At 39.7% G+C, this 20,658-nt stretch overlaps 2 protein-coding genes across 3 annotated transcripts in view; both read right to left on the bottom strand.

Annotated features, from left to right (window-relative positions):
• The window catches only part of DDX21 (DEAD (Asp-Glu-Ala-Asp) box helicase 21), a 21,823-nt gene extending 21,552 nt beyond the window's left edge, over positions 1–271 (bottom strand). For both annotated transcript variants that reach the window (XM_005876811.2, XM_014548182.1), the window contains exon 1: positions 71–271. In XM_005876811.2, the coding sequence (XP_005876873.1) occupies positions 71–157 (87 nt within the window). In that variant the 5' untranslated portion in view covers positions 158–271. The remainder of the gene's footprint in view (positions 1–70) is intronic.
• Positions 272–9,480: 9,209 nt separating this feature from the next.
• Positions 9,481–20,658, bottom strand: part of DDX50 (DEAD (Asp-Glu-Ala-Asp) box polypeptide 50) — a 28,979-nt gene continuing 17,801 nt past the window's right edge. Inside the window, 7 exon segments of the mRNA XM_005876810.2 lie at positions 9,481–9,978; positions 12,178–12,222; positions 14,088–14,222; positions 16,284–16,443; positions 16,668–16,741; positions 17,455–17,574; positions 18,048–18,209. Coding sequence (XP_005876872.2) covers positions 9,700–9,978; positions 12,178–12,222; positions 14,088–14,222; positions 16,284–16,443; positions 16,668–16,741; positions 17,455–17,574; positions 18,048–18,209 — 975 coding nt within the window. The 3' untranslated portion in view covers positions 9,481–9,699.

The following is a 20,658-nucleotide window of genomic DNA, read 5'->3' as shown; positions in this document are numbered from 1 at the left end:
CCGGCGCCCCCTTCCCTCCCGCACCCGGCCACGCGTCCTGCCGAGCCCGTCCCTCCGCCCTCGATGGCACCTTCTCATTTTGTTTCCGCGGTGTCTCCACTTTTCCCATGGCCGCGTCTGATTCCAAGTCTGCGTCACTAAGGAGTTTCCCCGGCATCCTTCAGCACGAGCGGTGCAGGCCTGCCGAGCTCGTCCACCGCGTGGAGAGGAAGAGACAGCCTTGCCCGGTTGGTCCACCCAGCTTTCGTCACTTCCTGTAGCAAAGCGGTTTCTCCCGGAAGGAGAAAGCCCCAGGGAGGCGGGGCCCACGTGCTGGTTCCAAGCACCGGCTGCTCAGCGCCTGGGCGTGGTGGATTGATTGCTGGCGGCACCTAGAGTAGGAGGAACCTACTGTAGGCTAGAACTGGAAGGAGCAAAAAAGTTGACTTTGTATTTTTTTAAATATATATATTAATAATAGAAACATCAATGATGAGAGAGAATCATTGATTGGCTGCCTCCAGCACAACCCCTACTGGGGGGTCAAGCCCACAACCCGGGCATGTGCCCTTGACTGGAATCGAACCCAGGACCCTTAAGTCCGTAGGCCGACGCTCTATCCACTGAGCCAAACCAGCTTTAATATATTTTTTAAAATATATTTTTATTGATTTCAGAAAGGAAGGGAGAGGGAAAGAGAGAAATATCAATGATGAGAATCATTGATCAGCTGCCTCCTGCACGCTCCCTGCCTCCAGCTGATAAACCACAGTCTGCTTGATAAACCACAGTCTGCTTGATAAACCACAAAACTATGGGATACTGCTATGTCTGATACCACTATAGATAGTATAAGACATTTTTAATACCAACAGATGTTCAACAAGAGAGAGCCCAAACACTACTAAATGAATTGTTGTCAAGGCTTATAAAGTACATAAAATCCTTTGCAACGTACCTGCACAAGGCCAAAATTATAAGAGGAAACATGCAAAAGGCTCTTTTTGGCTCAAAGGTGGCCAAATTACTATAATCTACTCATCAGCATAAAATTTAATAGGTAGAAGATATTAGTTTAATATACATCTTATAGAAAATGCGAAGTTCTGCTTGAATACTGACTGCAGCAGACTAGTATCCTCTGATGTAGATGATACATTTTCATGAAATTACGGGAGAATTTGTTTTTAAAAGTATGTATACATACATGCACACACACAGTGAATTCAACTCTACACAACAAAAATGTTTGCAATAATTATCTCTGAGTGATGTGATTGTAAGTGGTTTTTATTTTCTCTATTTTTTCAAATTTTCAACAATGGATATATATCACTGATATAAAAAAAAAGAATATGGTTTTTAAAACTTATTAAGCACTACCCCAAAATATACGAAACAAAATGTGAGAGGAGGAGGCTCTCAGACATTCATATCTAAAGGTGAATTTGTTACTGGGGGATAAATGGTGCTGAAAGGAGACTTTGGGTGGTGAACACACCATACCATAAAAGATGATGTAATAGAATTGTACACCTAAAACCCATATAATTTTGTTAACCAATGTCACCCCAATAAAGTCAATAAAAATTAAAATAAACAAAAAAAATTTAAAATAAACAAATGTAAATTTGTTTTTTAAATGTCTAATGCCGAAGGGAATAAAACATTTTTTACTAATTCAAAAACTAAAGATCAGGGCAACTGATTCAAGTTCAAATAGCTGTGCACAGAGTACCAAACTGGAGGCTCTGAATGGCCAAAGAGTGGCACCATGACATTCTGGACTCCATGAGGAAGGGGCAGAGTAAAGGTAAGTGGCTGAATGAAGCCCAAGGCCGAGAATTTGGTGAAGAATTTGCCCTGCCTGCTCCTTCTTCCAGAAGATATGGAAAGCTATGTTTGAATCTTTTTAGGACCTGCCTCACTTTCCCTGTTACTAGGGAAGCCAGCCTTCAACAAGTGGTTGCCTTAAATACATCTCCACCCTGCCGGCATTCATCTATATACTTATCTTTCTTTTTTAATATATTTTTATTGACTTCAGAGAAGGAGATAGAAACACCAATGATGAGAGAGAATCATTGATCGGCTATCCCCTGAACTGGGAATTGAACCTGCAACCCTGGCATGTGACCTGACTGGGAATCAAACCATGAACTCCTGGTTCATAGGTCGACACTAAACACTGAGCAACACTGGCCGGGTCATACTTACCTTTTTCACTCTCTTTCCTGAAACACTTCGGTGGCCAAAACAAGTCCTATGAAGCATTCCATGCATCATCCCAAGATATGCCTCTTGTTTTGTCTCCACCACTGCTCTCCTTATAGTGAAGATCCCAACAAGAAGAGCCATCACCATATTTATTTCAAATCTTCAAATTTTTATTAAAAGAGAAGAGCCATCTCAAAAACAATATTCGGAATTGTAATAGAACTGTTCTGATCAACTTGTGGATCATCATCATTGACCACCATGATCTGCTGAAATTTCTTATGTCCAGAATACAATTATTGGCTTCTCTGAGTGGGCAAATGTCACCTATTCTTTCATATTAAATATTATTCTAGCTCTCATTCTTTTTAAAATTGTTGAAAGTATTACAGATGTCCCCTCCCCCCCCATGTCTTTCTCCACCCCATTCCTGTCCCCCACCTGCGCCCCTGCAGGCCTTCACCTCACTATTGTCTGTGTCCCTGGGTTATGCATATATACATATACATTCTTTGGTTAATCTCTTCCCGCCCCCTTCCCTCCGAGATTCATTAGTTCACCATATTTATTTATTTATTTATTTGTTTATTATTATTATTTTTTTTAGTTCACCATATTTAGACCTTGTTGTTTGATTATCTACTAGAGGCCTGGTGCTTGATATTCATGCGTGGGTGGGGTCCCTAGGCCTGGCCAGCAATCAGGGCCAATCAGATTCCCCACATCCCTGCCTCCTCCTTCCCTCGCCACCACCATGAGGTTTCCCCATCTCCCTGCCTCCTTCCCTCACTGCCCAGTTCCCCACCTTCCCCCTTCTCCTTCTCTCGCCTGGGTCCGCCACCCACCACCGGTTCCCAGTCCCAGCCCAGGGCCCAGCCCTGATTGGGCAATCAGGGCCTGCTGGCTAGGGGGAGTGATGGGGAGAGGGACCTGGGAGGTTGGCTGCCGGTGCTAAGGAGAGAGCCGGCCCTCAGCCCCCCGGGAAAGGGACCAAGTCCGCTGCCGCACACCCATGGTTCCCGTTCCTTGCCTGGGGGCCCAGCACAATCACGTGATCCGGGCCTGCCAGCTGAGGGGGGGGGGGGACCAGGAGGTTGGCCAGCAGGCCCCATCAGCAATCAGGGCCTGTGGGCTGGGGGCAGCTCCTGCATTGAGCGTCTGCCCCCTGGTGGTCAGTGCGCATCACAGCAACTGGTTGTTCCAGTCATTCTGTTGTAATGGTTGCTTAGGCTTTTTTATATATAGATAGAAGATTCTGTGTCTTTGCCTGGATGCTCATTCCCATTTCCCTGTTCCGTTTACCTGACTTAATTCATGTGCAATAAACATGTCCAAAATCTTTCTGTGGGACTAGGTTCCCTTGTGCAGAGCTCTCAAATCATTCCATTTATTCAATGCCATGGACCTAAGTTTTTTGTTTTTTGGGTGTTTTTTTAAATATATTTTTATTGATTTCAGAGAGGAAGGGAGAGGGAGAGAGCTAGATACATCAATGATGAGAGAATCATTGATTGGCTGCCTCCTACACACTCCCTACTGGGGATGGAGCTCACAACCTGGGCATGTGCCCTGACTGGGAATCAAACCGTGACCTCCTGGTTCCTAGGTCAATGCTCAATCACTGAGCCACACTAGCCAGACTGGATCTAAGTTTATGTGTCCAACTATGTCACTAGATTTTGAGCTCCTGAGAGCAGATACTCAGCACTCCTTATTCACTTTTGTACCCCCAAAATAGTGCCTGGGACATTATACATGTACAACACATTCTGAATGAAGTACTAGTTAGTACTCTTGCACTTAGAAATAGAGATCCTATATCATCTTGGGTATAAATCCAGAGCTCACAATTACTTGAATCAGAGCCAACTGAGATTTTTGCCCCCAGTCATAGTTATCTGGAGCCCTGTTCCCCATAATCAAAACTTTCTCCTTTCTCAGTCCAGCACTGAGAGTCTTTCCCTGCTCCTGGGCTTAACTGTAATCTGACTTCCTGAAAAATAATACCCCCTACAGCTTCCTCAGGTGTTGCGCATTCCCTCACATTCCATGTACCTGCCTGGCATCAGTGCCTTTCCCCTTTCCTCAGAGCCATCTGCAAACTATTATTCCTTCACTTTCATGTAAAAACACTTATCTCTTTGAAGATATGTAGCATTATATCACAGTATATTCCTCCTATAACAATTTCCACTATTCATTATATTTGGCACCTGGCTTAGTCTTCTCTCCTCCTCACTCCTGGTTTGTCTTCATTCTAGGAAACTTCGTTGCACATGAAAACCACCCACATAACATGAATTCTCAGTTCTTTGGCTACCCCAACTGAAATAACCTCCCCGGTCCCCCTACCACCACAGGCCTACTAGCACAACCTGCACCAGTCTTCCCAAACCCTAGAATTCAAACATCCCTCATTGATCTTCAGCCCCTTGGTCCTTTTACACTTTCCATTGTCAACCCATCTTCATTTCAATCCCTAGGCAGTCTAGACTCTACGGCAGTGGTTCTCAACCTTCCTAATGCCGTGACCCTTTAATACAGTTCCTCATGTTGTGGTGACCCCCAACCATAAAATTATTTTCGTTGCTACTTCATAACTATTATTTTGCTAGTTATGAATCATAATGTAAATATCTGATATGCTATGTTTTCAGTTACAAATTGAATATAATTAAAGCATAGTGATTAATCACAAAAACAATATGTAATTATATATGTGTTTTCCGATGGTCTTAGGCGACCCCTGTGAAAGGGTCATTCGACCCCAAAGGGCTCACGACCCACAGGTTGAGAACCGCTGCTCTACGGGCATTACTCCAATCACTTTTGCTGAGTCCTTAACATTTTCACCTGTTCATCCTTTCATCTCACAGAGCAAAACTAATCCTGGATCAGTCAACTGTCTCCCATCTCCACTCCTACAACAGAATGCTGAGCATTGCTACAGAAAATCATTTGACCATTCTAACTTCTGCCATTACAAATTCAGTCTCTAATCTCAACTAGACCCTCAAAACTACCTGTGACCCTCAGTTTGCCTGGTGAGTTCTCCATCTAGTTCTAGTTAATACTCCAGCATTTCTCCACTTTCCTCAAACCTTCCAGTCTAGTACTTCCCTCTTCAACTTCAGTAGATGATGATGCAAGAAAAAAATAGAAGACATGAGGCAGGTACTTCATCAATTTTACCCTAACACCTTAAAACTTACCTCCTGACAAAATGTTGCAGCTGTGCTTCTAACATCTAATACTAAAATCTTATGTGTGCTTGATCTCATCCCTCTGGGTCTTCATAGAGATTTTGCTCCATCATATATTATTTATCTCCTCCCCTCCTTTCTGGCTCCTTCCCATATTAATATTTCAATATACTAATCCTCCCTAACCCCCAGCCCCTCACCAAGACACACAATGCTCACTGTGATCTCATGTCCTTTCTTATGCATCCAACTTTAGATTATTCTCTCCTATTCACAGCCAAATTTCTGGAAGACATGTTCCTTTGTTGTCCCTACTTTATTTCCCATTTCCTGTTGAACCCATTGTTAAATGGCTTCTACTCTCAACAGTATATTTATATGGTTGTTCTTTATGTCAAATGTCTCTTTTCGCCAAGTCCAATGGCCATTTCAGGCTCATCTACTGTTTCCTTTGAAAGCCTCACACTCCTGGGCTTTCTCTGTACCCTGTCCTGCTTATCCCTTCTTAACGGGACCCCCTTTCCTCTGCTATTCAGTTCATATATTGGTGTGCCTGTGAATTCCCTCTCAATCCTCTTTTCTAGCTATGTGGTTCTGGACAATCAACAGCCTCTCAAGTGCCTCAGTTTTCATCACTCAAAATAGGTTAGTCTGGTTGGCGTGGCTCAGAGGTTGAGTGTCAACCTGTGAACTAGGAGGTCACAGTTCCATTCCCAGTCAGGGCACATGCCCAGGTTGCATGCTCGACCCCCAGTGGGAGGGTGTGCAGGAGGCAGCCAACCAATGATTCTCTCATCAGTGATGTTTGTGCTCTCTCCCCCTTCCTCTCTGAAATATTTTTTAAAAATGTTACCTATCAAAGGTTTAATTTCCAAAATATACAAGGAACTTACACACTTCAACACCAGGAAGACGAACAATCCAATTTAAAAATGGGCAAAGGACCTGAGAAGTGTCTACTTCTCCAAAGAGGACATACAGATGGCCAATAGACGTACAAAAAAAAATGCTCAAGGTCACCAATCAGCAGAGAGATGCAAATTAAAACTACAATGGTTATCACCTCACACCCACCAGAATGGCTACCATCAATAAATCAACAAAAAACAAATGTTGGCGATGATGTGGAGAAAAGGGAATCCTAATACACTGCTGGTGGAAATGTAGACTGGTACAGCCACTGTGGAAAACAATATGAAGGTTCCTCAAAAAATTAAAAGTGGAACTACCTTTTGCCTCAGTGATCCCACTTCTGAGAATATATCCTAAGAATCCTGAAACACCAATCAGAAAGACTATATGGCACCCCTATGTTCACAGCAGCATTATTTACAATAGCCAAGATTTGGAAACAGCCCAAGTGCCCATCAGATCAATGGATAAAAAAAGCTGTGGTACACAAGTGATCAAAGTTCGATTCCCGTCAGGGCACATGCCGGGGTTGTGGACAAAATCCACAGTAGGGGTTGTGCAGGAGACAGCTGACCAATGATTCTCTCTCATCATTGATGTTTCTATCTTTCTCCCTCTCCCTTCCTTTCTCTGAAATCAATTAAAAAAAAAAAAAGCTGTGGTATATTTACACAATGGCATACTATGCAGCTATAAAAAAGGATCTTTGAGATAGCATGGATAGACCTGGAAACTATTATGCTAAGCCAAATAAGCCAGTTAGAGAAAGACAAGTATCACATGATATCACTTATAAGTGGAATCTAAAGAACAAAATTAACTGATGAACAAAATAGATCCAGAGGTATGGATGCATGAGACCGGGTAACAGATCTTGGTGGAAGGGGAGGGGCAATTGGGGGGACAGTTCAGGAAGTGATTAATCAAAGAACATTTATGCACAAAAAGAAGAAAAAAACACAAAGAACATTTATGCATATATGCATAACCCATGAACACAGACAGTAGCATAGGGAAGTCCTGGGGTGAGGCAGGGGTTGTGTGGAGGGGGCAAAATGGGAGAAAATGGGAAACATCTGTAATACTGTCAACAATAAAATAAATTTTAAAAATTTATCTATCATTAAGTGTAGATCACTGTCACCTCTTTCTTGTATTACTCTAACACAGCGATTTTCAACCTTTTTAATTTCATGGCACAAATACTAGTAAACTAATTACTAAAATTCTGCAGTACAGTAAAAAATGTTTTTGCCAATCTGACAAAAGATATAATTTTGATTTACAATAATAATAATTACTATCCTTTTTGCTCCAAAGTGACTTTGTAAAAAATCAGGTGCCTATACATTTATATAAGGATTTCTTGTACCAAGAATTAACCAGCCCTGGATGGATAGTTCAGTCGGTTAGAGCATCATCCAGATATGCCAAGGTTGAGGGTTCAATCCATGATTAGGGAACATACAAGAAGCAAATAATGAATGCATAAATAAGTGGAACAACAAAAACCAATGTTTGGCCCTGACTGACGTGGCTCAGTTGGATAGAGCATTTTCCTGTACACTGAAAGGGGGTGGGTTTGATTCCCGGTCAGGGTATATATCCAGGTTGCATGTTTGATCCCTGGTCAGGGCACGAGGCAACCACTCCATGCTTCTCACATTGATGTTTCTCTTTCTCCCTTCCTCTCTCTTAAAAAAAAAAAATTAACCAATCAGACACAGCCTTACCATGTGACGTGACCAATAAGATGCAACTCTATTACTGTATATGACCTATGTATTTTTGGTTTGACAGGTCATTCACACCTGAGGGCTATTGTTATATTGGCTGGTGTTTCTTTTCTCACACTTAAAAAAATTTATTGATGAGAGAAAGAGAGATCAATTTGTTGTTCCACTCATTTATGCCTTCATTGGTTGCTTCCTGACTTGGGGATCACACCTACAACCTTGGCATATCAGGACAGTGCTCTAATCAACTGAGCTACCTGGCCAGGGCCTGTTGTCATTTTTATTTGACAATTAAGGGAAAAGAGGTCAGTATCTTTAGAGGTCTCCTGTCTGGACCTTCTGCAATCCAATCTCCTCAGGATAGCAAATAAATTTTCTAAAACACAAATCTCATCATGTTAACTTCCTTAAAATCTTTTAATGGTTCCCACCATCTTCAAGGGTATGTCTGAACTCCTTAACAACGCACAGTCTTTTATTTATTCATTTTTTAAAATATGAGCTCTGGTGTTTTTTAAAATATTTTTATTGATTTTAGATAGTAAGATAGAAACATCAATGATGAGATAGAATCATTGATCAGCTACCCCCTGCACGTCCCCCACTGGGGGTTGAGCCCGCAACCTGGGCATGTGCCCTTGATCAGAATCAAACCAGGGACCCTTCAGACTGCAGGCCAACGCTCTATCTACTGAGCCAAACCAGCTAGGGCGCACAGTCTTTTAAAATCTGGTCCCTGTTAAGTATTAACTCCTTCTCTCTCCCATTCCTGTCTTCTGCTCATCACATACAAACATGAACTAACAGTAGGTCCTCAGATTTACCATGCTATTCTTAGCCTCTGGGTTTCTGCATGCTATTCTTCCTGCACAGCCTCTCCCTTCTAAACTCCTCTTCCCACCATACACATTTATCTGGCTACCTCAACTGATACTTTGCCTTACTTTTCCTTTTGAGCATCATTTCTTCTAAAAGCCTTCCTAATTACAAGACTGGGTAGGCACACCCCAACCAGGTCCTTAGCCTTCATACCTACCTTCATCTTAGGCCTTAGGTGCTAATCTCATTCTTTAGACTGTAAGTTCCTTGAGGACAGTGACCATGCTTTGTTTAATACTATATACCTAGTGATTAGTATTATAATGGGCACATGGTAGAAACTCCAACCAATATATGTTGTATACGTTATTGAATGTGTACTCTCTGTACACTCTTTTAATTAATTACACCTAATTTAAAATACACCTTAACTAATCATGTCACCAGTTTATACAGCCCTGTAATGTAAAAGGGATTTCTCATTTTCTACTACATGTTCTATAGAAGGAATAATCTGAATACAGATACACATTTTGTAAAATTCAAGTAACCTTAAGTAAGATTAACTTGACTGCCATGTTTTAGAAAAAAAAATTTAAATTCTTAACGCATAATGAAAAGAGACAATAAAAGGTTTTATTATTCAAAGGTGTAACTGGGTAAGTTGATTTGTTTACATCCATTCTTGTGAAATATTTCTTAAAAAAATACGACCAACTTCTTTGCAAATAGCAGACACATACCTCAACTATGATGACCTAATTTTTGGTGGATAATGTACATGATTAGGCAGAAATAGGTAAGCTCACACTGGTAGATTAACTATCAAATTCTCAGTCAAAACTCCGTTTGTGGCCTCCGCTTCTTGATCGATTTCTATTTCCACTTCGTCTTCGACCATCTTGCCGACTTCCTGACCGACTCCCCTGTTGACTCTGTCTACCTGACCGGCCACCAGATCGACCCCCTGACCGGCCTGACCGGCCTGACCGGCCACTGGACCAGCCACCCCTCTGTCTGGAATTAGAAGATGTGTTTCCATCATAATACTCTTCAATTTCCGGTAACTTGGCTGGCACTGAGATTATCCAGTCTGAATCATGCCACTCTGCCTGTTGGGGGAATTTATAGGATTAATATAAAGGCAAACTAGAAACCATAAGCAAGCACATGAGTAGAGGACACTGTTTTTTCATGTCTATGATCTATTAGCTAAAGGTCTTTAAAGTCAAAGTGAATGGTACAAACTTAAAAACCAGAGGGGGAAAAACCATATTAAAAGCACTTGCCAGGCTGGTGTGGCTCAGTGGTTGAGCGACAACCTAGGAACCAAGAGGTCACCAGTTCGATTCCCAGTCAGGGCACATGCCTGGGCTGCAAGCTCGATCCCCAATAGGGGGCGTGCAGGAGGCAGCCCATCGATGATATTAATCTCTCATCGATGTTTCTTTCTCTCTATCCCTCTTCCTTCCTCTCAGTCTAAAAATCAATAAAAACATTTGGGAAAAAAATAAAATAAAAAATAAAAGTACATTCACGTCTAGTTGGTGTGGCTCAGTGGTTGAGTGTAGATTCCTGGTCAGGACACATGCCCATGTTGTGGCTCAATCCCCAGAAGGGGGCATGCAGGAGGCAGTTGATCAATGATTCTCTCTCATCACTGATGTTTCTATCTCTCCCTCTCCCTTCCTTTCTGAAATCTATAAATAAATGCATACATACATACATATATATACACACATACATACATATATATACACATTTATTTATTTATTCATTCATTCATTCATTCATTCATTTATAAAGCACATTCACTAAAGTTCCCAAGTTTTACTCTCAGGAGAAACCCTCAGGCCCATTTTGAGACTCTCAATTTATACGTTCTAAAAGAGCGCACTGGCTTCTCTGTATAAAACACACAGGCCATTAATAAGTAGTGCATGGTTTTCAGCAAGTATATTGATAGAAGCAAGGAGTAAGAAGCTGATGATGGAGATTAAAAACTTGTAAACACCATTTAGGGACTAGAAAAACGTGGCCAGTGGAAACAATTTGGTATTAGAATAAACAACTCAACATACACAAATCAGCAGCTCATAAGAGCATCAATGTCATATCCTGCAACATTAACTGTTCTTCATTGTGATCATAAATTGCCAAGGAAAGTTAGTATTAAAATACCTGTTGGTAAGAGTGAGTAGACAAACACCCACACACACCATTGGTGGCAATATATAACCAAAGCCTTAAAAATGTGCAAACCATTTGGCCAAGCAGTCATCTTTAAAAATTCATCTTAAAGAGATAAACATAGCAATGTATAAAGAGTTAGCTACAACAACATTGTTTATAACAGTATTCTATGGGAAATCATTGAAATGTCAGAAAATAGAACACTTAGAAAAGTTGGACACCCATATGGCCAAATGCCAGGGAGCCATTAAAATAAGTAACTGTATAGCTGACACAGAAATGTATTCACAGTACATTCTGAATTTTTAAAGACTTAAAAAACAGAACAATCCCCTCGTTTCAACGTACGTATATAAATATGCACAGCGATGCAATAGACAAATTCTACACTATAAGAATCTAGTGGACAATCTCTTTCTTCAACAGATAAAATACAAGGAAATTTTTTAAAAAGATAAAAGAGGGAGAACCTATAGATTAAAAGAGACTTAAGAAACATCAAATTACAATGTATGAACCTTATGGACCTTATATTAAAAAATATTTAGGAGACAATAGGGGAAATTTAAACACAAATTGGACGGTTCATGGAATTATTATTTTGGGAATTTAATTATGATATTATGATTATGTTTTTTAAAAGTATCCTTAATATTTAAGTATATGGAAATATTTGCAGTTGAGATGACAGAATACATAAAATTTGTTTCAAAATTCTAGGAGAGTGGGGAAGTGGATGGAAGTAGGCATGAGACAAAATTGGCTAGGAGTTGATAATTGCTGAAGCTAAGTGATAGGTACATGAGGATTTTTATGCAATTATAATTTTTTATATGTTTGAAATTAGTTATAAGAAATGTTTTAAATTATGATACAGTGACAACCCAGGAACCAAGAGGTCACCAGTTCGATTCCCAGTCAGGGCACATGCCTGGGTTGTAAGCTCTATCCCTAGTAGGGGGTGCGCAGGAGGCAGCCCATCGATACAGAGTGGGTATTTTATAGCAAGGAATTGTTAATTGACTTAAGGCATGATAAATATACTGTTACTATGTCCCTAATCCCTATCTTATAGAGAAACATACTCAACTATTGAACAGATAAAAATTTTTAAATACCTGTAACCTTTCTGACTCAGTTGTGGGAACATCAAAGCAAACACCCTAAAGACAAAATGAAAAAATTTTATTTAGATGCATGAGCTGATTTTTTTCCTAATATGCTAATACTTGCTGGCAATCTCTATATTCGATAAAACAAAAAGATTAGGTGTGTCCCATGATTGCTTATAGGATTAAAAAAGCTAATACATAATAATGCATGACAGAGAGTGCCTGCTTATTGTATTTTCTAAATCTGAAAAATAACTAAACACAGTATCTAATAAGAATCTACTACTACTAAGAGTCTAGAGCATTCTCTAGAAAAGCTTTTGTAGACACCATAATGCTATTCCATGTCCTTTATAAAATGACCTAATAAAGTCATTTCAAAATTTAGTACCAGCCCTGGTTAGTGTGCTCAATGGTTAGAGCATCGGCCCAAGCACCAAAGGGTCTTGGGTTCAACTCCTGGTCAAGGGCACCTACCTGGGTTGCAAGTTCGATCCCCGGCCCTGGTAGGGGCACATGTAGGAGGCAGATAATCAATGTGTCTCTCTTGCATTGATGCTTGTTCTCTCTCTCTCCCCCCTTTCCCTCCCTCCTTCCCTTCCACCCTCTCTGAAAATCAATGGAAGAAAATATCCTCAGGTAAGGATTAACAAAAATTAATTTAGTGCCAGAAAGTTTCTCTCCTAAAGAGCCCCAGTGTTTATCAGATAATGAGAATGACGTAACCCAAGATGTTTCCTCCTTGGTCTTGATTGCCAGTTAAGTTGAAAGGTAACTTAATACTCAAGTATAACAACTAGTTTAGCCTAAGGATCTAGTTATATTTTCCCTCCCCTCCACATTTTTTTAAAAAATATATTTTATTGATTTTTTACAGAGAGGAAGGGAGAGAGATAGGGAGTTAGAAACATCCATGAGAGAGAAACATCCATCAGCTGCCTCCTGCACATCTCCTACTGGGGATGTGCCCGCAACCCAGGTACATGCCCTTGACCGGAATCAAACCTGGGACCTTTCAGTCCGCAGGCCGACGCTCTATCCACTGAGCCAAACCGGTTTCGGCACACATTTTTTTCTGAATGTGTATTTGTCTCATACTTGCCACAAATCTTTTTGAATGTAAGTAATATTAAACTCTGATAATTACTTCTAGTAAACAATCAAGTTAATAAATTCTAGACTAAAATGAAGCTCTGTAGTAAAATTAGATGAATAAATATAACATATTTTCTCAAAACCATTAGGAGAAATCAGTCACTAAGATTACAGATGGTTTTAACTTTGCTATTTCATAAATGTATTAAAATATTTAATGCACTTCATTATCCACAACAACCAATATAACTGGTCAGGCTCAGTGGATAGAGCGTTGGCCTGCGGACTGAAGGGTCCCAGGTTCGATTCCGGTCAAGGGCATGTACCTTGGTTGCGGGCACATCCCCAGTAGGGAGTGTGCAGGAGGCAGCTGAATCGATGTTTCTAACTCTTTATCCCTCTCCCTTCCTCTCTGTAAAAAAATCAATAAAATATATTTTAAAAAAACAACAACCACCACCAATAGCAGGCCACTCAAAAATTAATATTGTCTATTTCCTAAATAACAGTTGTAGCTGTTGCAATCATAAGTTACCTAGTCTTAGAAAATAAACACACACCACACAATAAGTATATATGGGCAGAAACTTAAATAACTTGGATATTAGATAGTCAAAATAAGAATAACTCATAGTTTTCTAGAGTAATGGGTTATTTAAATAACTGCCCAAAAATTTACAATAAAACAAACTAATACACAGAGAAAACAATATTATTCATCCTATTAGGCCTCAATAAAAGAAAGAAGGAACAAAACCTGCTGGTCTTTATAAACATTTACAGTGGTTGATTAAACTTTTTAGTTGTCTAGAAAAGCCTACCATATTTCCTTTTAGGAGGCACATTCTGGTAATTTGGGACACAGCATTACTACTCAGTTTTCTGTTAAGTTCTTTCCAAGCACAGCTGACATCCTGTATTTCTTCTGGGCTTTCCAGAGTCATGGTCACAAACCCCTTAAGGAATAAAAGTTACATTATGTTTATGGAAAAAGCAACAGCAGCAGCAGCAGTAGCAGCAATGATGTCTTAATTCAATGAAGTTCATGACTTAAACATGCCAACTTATGAGCCAACAATATAACATGACTGCTAAAAAAATAACTTCTTTGAGGCTGTATTAATAGAAAATGAGTATTTACAGATCATTGAAAGTACCATTCTCTTATGCATTGCTGTAAAGACCAAATTTAATTCTAACCACCATGCTTTAAGAGATAATTAAACTAGAGCATCAGAGAAAAGATAGGTAATAAAGAATTAAGGAAGTCAATTCTGAAAGAGTCCAAGTTTGCTTGGAGTGGAAAAATAGGAGGCTATAAACTCTTTAAACTCTGTAGGGACTAGTACATAAGCAAAACTTACCTGTTCTGTAAAATTTCATTGTACAGGAAAAGGATCAACATGAAGAATATATATCAGTGATGGCGAACCTTTTGAGCTCGGCGTGTCAGCATTTTGAAAAACCCTAACTTAACTCTGGTGCCGTGTCACATATAGAAATTTTTTGATATTTACAACCATAGTAAAACAAAGATTTATATTTTTGATATTTATTTTATATATTTAAATGCCATTTAACAAAGAAAAATCAACCAAAAAAATGAGTTCGCGTGTAACCTCTGATATGCTTGTCATAGGTTCGCCATCACTGATATATATGGAGGCATTCATTTAACAAATATTTCAGTGCTTTCTGTGTGTGTTCCAGAGACTCTTCTAGGTGCTAGAGATTCAGCTATAAATAGCCCTTCCTCTCATGGAGGTTACATTGTAGTGTATGGGGAGGGGGATGGGGACTGATGGAATGGGATAGACAGTAAACAAATAAGAAAATATACAGCATGTCAGTAGTAATAAGCACCATAAAGAAAAGTAAAGCAGAGCAAGGGAACAGAGGGTAAACCAAGCTATTTTAGGGTGATCAAGAAAGACCTCTCTACTATGGTGATATTTGAGGAGAGACCAAAATGAAGTGAAGGAGGAAGCCATGAGGTTATTAAAAGGAAAGAACATTTGAAACAATGCAAGTAAGTACAATGGCCTTGTGTAGGAGTAGGTTTAAGTTTAAGTAACAGCAAGTAGGTCAGGGTAACTGAAACAAGCAAGGGGAGAGTGATAAGAGATGAGACCAAAGAGGGAGCAAGGGGAAGACACCCTGTAGGACATTTGTGGTAAAGGCTTTGGATTTGGTTAACCTATAAAGACATTTTAAACTACTAACATCCTGTTTCTAAGATATTCTAGACTCTTATCTAGACAACTGACCTACTCTTTTAAAAGATCAATAAAGGGCAAACAGTCCCAAATTAAAAGAGAGGCATAATAACCAAATATAACATATAAACTCTAATCGGAACCTAATTGTTATAAAAAAGATGTATATAGGGGAGGGAGAGGAAGAGAGAGGGGAAGGGAGATATAGAGTTGGACAATTAAGTCACTCTCAGTAAAATGACACTTGGCTAAACTATTAACACCTGCTAAGTGGAAAACATCAGATGACCCAGCTGTATGTACCCACTTAGGCTACACCAAGTAAGTCACATGCAGGTTACCTCCCCTGGGCCTTGTTTCCCTCTCCCACCAACTCTCTCTGTCTCTCTCTCCACCCAGACATCAGAAAGCTCTTTTTTGATGGGTCCCCTCACCCAGGGACTCCCCTCACTTACATTATAATGTAAGTGAACTACTTGCAACTAATGATTCTAGTGTGGTTTGTTTTGATATCTGATACGGACATGGCAGGGGGCCAGATCAGATGATGTCTCACACACACACCATCCACATATACAGGCAATCCTTAATTTGCATGGTACTATGTTAACTTCACAGACTATTTCTCGATTTGCATAGTTCCATGGCAATTTAAAAAATGAACAGGTTTTGGTTTGCAAGTTTCAGTTAACAAAGTGTTGTGCAAGTGAAGATTTCCTGTATTTCTTTCCAGATAGATAGATAGCTATGGTTCAATTTTAACCTTTTCTCAAGCACATACATTTCCTTACAGATTTCTACCTTATCAGAGGTAATCAAAGATCGTGGTTCAAAACTCGATGCACCGGAGATATGGGCTAATGCTGCAGCCAATGCATCCACTGCCCCTTTCTCTTCTATCAGTCTCTGAGCTGATGGTCGGAAAAAGTCAACAGCAGCATAAGAAACGGAAGCCAGGGACCTATAGTTTAAAAATAGCAAATTTTCTTGGTCAAGGCAAAGGGAAAAAATTAAAGATAAGAGAATGAATGGGAAAAGAAAGAGCAACGTTTTTGTATTTTAATATAACTAAGTATCTGCTGGTAAAACTGGTGATTAAATTTTCTGATTTTTGAACTAGGAGAGCTTAAAGATGAATAGCCTAACACAAAAGAAAAAATTATTCAGCAAGGTCAGAAAGCATACCTGATGGCATCCATGCTTTTAGATTTAACTAAATCCATTGTAGAAGGAACACCTACACGTTTAAAAGTAATTCCCTGAAAATGAAAGAATTACATTAAAGAAAAATGGAAGTCTTTACAATTAATTTCTAAATTAATATAGCTTTTTGAATTTCCATTTCTTGGACGAGATTTCCAAGCCCTAGCAGATCAAAAGATCTGCTTTTTTCAAATAAATCGCCAATTACAAAATCTAGAAAAAGAAAAGAGATTTTCTGAATTGCCCTAGTTTCAAACATGGAATTTCACTTGCAAACTTAAGCTGACTCAAAAAAAGGAAAATGATGCTGTTTACAACTATGAATCTTTTACTTATTACCCTATCTAATTTTACAAAGTATATTAAATAGTGTATAAAAACACATCATAAAAATAAAAATTGTGAAATACCACAAAAAATCCATAATTACTCAATATAATCTTAACAATTACACCAAGACAATGTCACAGTCACCGTTACAATGCTGACACTAAGAGGTACTGAAATCATAATGCACTTCTGATTTTAGTATCAAGGGAGAAATTCAAGGGAAAAATGAGAAAGTCAGATTTTTTGTCTTCACAATGAAAGGTATATTAAAACAAAGACTTGCAGCTAATATATATTTAGCTCTCCACATGCTTCACATCCAAATGCAGCTTAAACTGAGAAAAGTTATAAAGATCTATTTGTGAGAACAAATGTAAAAAGAACTCTTTTCTAAGGTACCACTCAGATAATAAGCCTGAAATAAATTAACTCTACTTACTGCTTTTTGTTCCACATATCTTAGTTGACCTCTTTCTCTTGGTTGATAAAAACATATGCAAATCCCTGTCCGGCCAGCTCTACCTGTGCGTCCGGAGCGATGAATGTAGGACTCAACATCCTAAAAATAAGAGGTAATACTTTTAAAAAATCTAGCAAGTTACACAGTCATTCCAACATCCAAATAATAATGCTAATAACAAAACTATTACTACCAATAATAATATTTCAATCCTGTCACTTTTTCCAACATCCCAAAAAAATTTTATGCAGAATTTTGGGACAAGGGGGATAAGATTTAAAACCTTATCTAAAAATAAAATAAATAAATAAAATAAAATCTTATCTACCCCATCCCAGGACTCTTTATATGGCAACTTTTTTATAATTCCCTTTATAAATCCATGCTTCACATCCAAATAATGAAGTTAGCAATCTGCAAAGACATCAGATTCTGGTCAATTTAACACCACAGTGACAAAAATGGCTAAGACAAGAACTGATAACATTTTTCATATCCAAAAGCAAAATTTTCCAAAAAAAACGTCAATTTATACAACTGTTTTTCCCCCCAAATCCAATCTCATTTCCTACCTGAGGAGGAGAACTCTGAATCACCAAGTCAACCTCAGGAATGTCCAAACCACGGGCAGCCACATTGGTTGCCACCAAAACTTTAAAACTACCTTCTCTGAAGCCTTTCAATGTAATTTCTCTTTGTGACTGTGCAATGTCCCCATGTAAACACTGGGCATTCTATGAGAAAAAAAGGGGAAAAGTAAGTGTACAATTCATACTTATAATTGATAGCACCCTACCCTAACACCATACATTCTGTGCTCTTTTTGTTGTTGTTTCTTTTTTTATATATATATGTTTTATTGATTTTTTACAGACAGGAAGGGAGAGGGATAGAGAGTTAGAATAAGCTGCTTCCTGCACACTCCCTACTGGGGATGTGCCCGCAACCAAGGTACATGCCCTTGACCGGAACTGAACCTGGGACCTTTCAGTCCACAGGCTGACGCTCTATCCACTGAGCCAAACCGGTTAGGGCTACATATATATATTTATTGATTTCAGAGAGGAAGGGAGAGGGAAAGAGAACTAGAAACATCAATGATGAGAGAGAATCATTGATTGGCTGCCTCCTGCATGCTCCCCTACTGGGGATGAAGCCAGCAGCCCAGGAATGTGCCCTTGACTGGAATCAAACCCAGGACTTCAGTCTGTAGGCCAACACTCTATCTAGACCAGTGGTCACCAACCTTTTGGACCTGGTGGACCACCAGTTGGCAACCGTTGATCTAAACCATCTAGGGCAGTGATTTTTTAGAGAGACAGAGAAACACTGATGTGAGAGTGCAACACTCATCAGCTGCCTCTTGCATGCCTCCCACCTGGGAATAAGCCCGCAACCCAGGCCTGTGCCCTTGACCAGGGATCTCCTAGTGCAGCGGTTCTCAACCTGTGGGTCGAGACCCCTTTGGGGGTCGAACAACCCTTTCACAGGGGTCACCTAAGACCATCGGAAAACACATATATAATTACATATTGTTTTTGTGATTAATCACTATGCTTTAATTATGTTCAATTTGTAACAATGAAAATACATCCTGCATATCAGATATTTACATTACGATTCACAACAGTAGCAAAATTACAGTTATGAAGTAGCAATGAAAATAATTTTATGGTTGGGGGTCACCACAACATGAGGAACTGTATTAAAGGGTCTCGGCATTAGGAAGGTTGAGAACCACTGTCCTAGTGGATAGGACAACACCTAACCAACTGAACCACACTGGCCAGGGCCTTACTTAATTTTTAAAAACTATATATATGGCCGAAACCGGTTTGGCTCAGTGGATAGAGCATCGGCCTGCGGACTGAAAGGTCCCAGGTTCGATTCCGGTCAAGGGCATGTACCTGGGTTGCGGGCACATCCCCAGTAGGAGATGTGCAGGAGGCAGCTGGTCGATGTTTCTCTCTCATCGATGTTTCTAACTCTCTATCTCTCTCCCTTCCTCTCTGTAAAAAAATCAATAAAATATATTAAAAAAAAAACTATATATATGATTTCTTCATATGTATGCAGTATCATTTATTTTAGCAATATTCTACTGATGAACATTTGGGTCGTATCCAAATCTTCACCTTCAGAAACAATGCCAAAGTGCACAACATTGTACTTATATCTCCGGATACCTCATTATATGTATATTTCAGAAGGATACATATCTAGAAACTGAATTTCTGGGTCAAAAATTATGAACATTTAACAAAAGAGGTTGTACCCATTTACTCTTCAACATTCTGAGTATTTATTTCCTCATACCCTACCTACCCTGTTTACTATGAATCATTATAATCCTTGTGAATGTAATAGGCAAAAATGACTTCACAATGTTATTTCAATTTACATTTAGGTAACTTTTACTGAAGTTGAACCTATTTATATATTTATCTACCACTTTGCTACAAATAATTTTCCTAGTATTACTGGTATAAATTTCCTAGTATTCTTAGCCACTACTGAAATTTAAAAGTTTATAACAATGCCCTGGCTGGTGTGGCTCAGTTGGTTGGTGCATCATCCCATATACCAAAAGGTGGCGGGTTCAATTCCCAGTCAGGACAAATGCCCAGGTTGTGGGTTCGATTCCTGGTCAGGTCAATGTTTCTCTTTCACATTGATGTAATTTCTCTCTCTCTCCTTCACCCCTCTCTCAGCATATCCTCGGGTGAGGATAAAAAATAGAGCCCGGCTGGCGTGGCTCAGTGGTTGAGCGTTGACCTATGAACCAGAAGGTCATGGTTTGATTTCCGGTCAGGGCACATGCCCAGATTGTGGGCTCCAGGTTGAAGGCTCCAGGTTTTGGGCTCGATCCCCAGTGTGGGGTGTGCAGGAGGCAACTGATCAATGACTCTCTCTCATCACTGATGTTTCTATCTCTCTCTCCCTCTCCCTTCCTCTCTGAAATCAATAAAAATATTTTTTTTAAAAAAAGAGAGGAAGACTTTTCACAAATAAAGACTATACTAATAAAAGAGTAATATGCTAATTAGACCCAGAGACCTTCTGGACAAAGCCATGGTGGCGGGGCTGAGGCAGAGGCAGAGGCAGTTAGGGGCGATCAGGCCAGGAGGGAAGGACAGTTGGGGGTGATCAGGCTGGCAGGGTGGGGGGGCAGTTGGGGGCGAG

Source organism: Myotis brandtii, unplaced genomic scaffold (assembly GCF_000412655.1).
Source record: "Myotis brandtii unplaced genomic scaffold, ASM41265v1 scaffold499, whole genome shotgun sequence".
Classification (NCBI taxonomy): Eukaryota; Metazoa; Chordata; class Mammalia; order Chiroptera; family Vespertilionidae; genus Myotis; species Myotis brandtii.
This window is presented reverse-complemented; position numbering and strand designations above follow the sequence as displayed.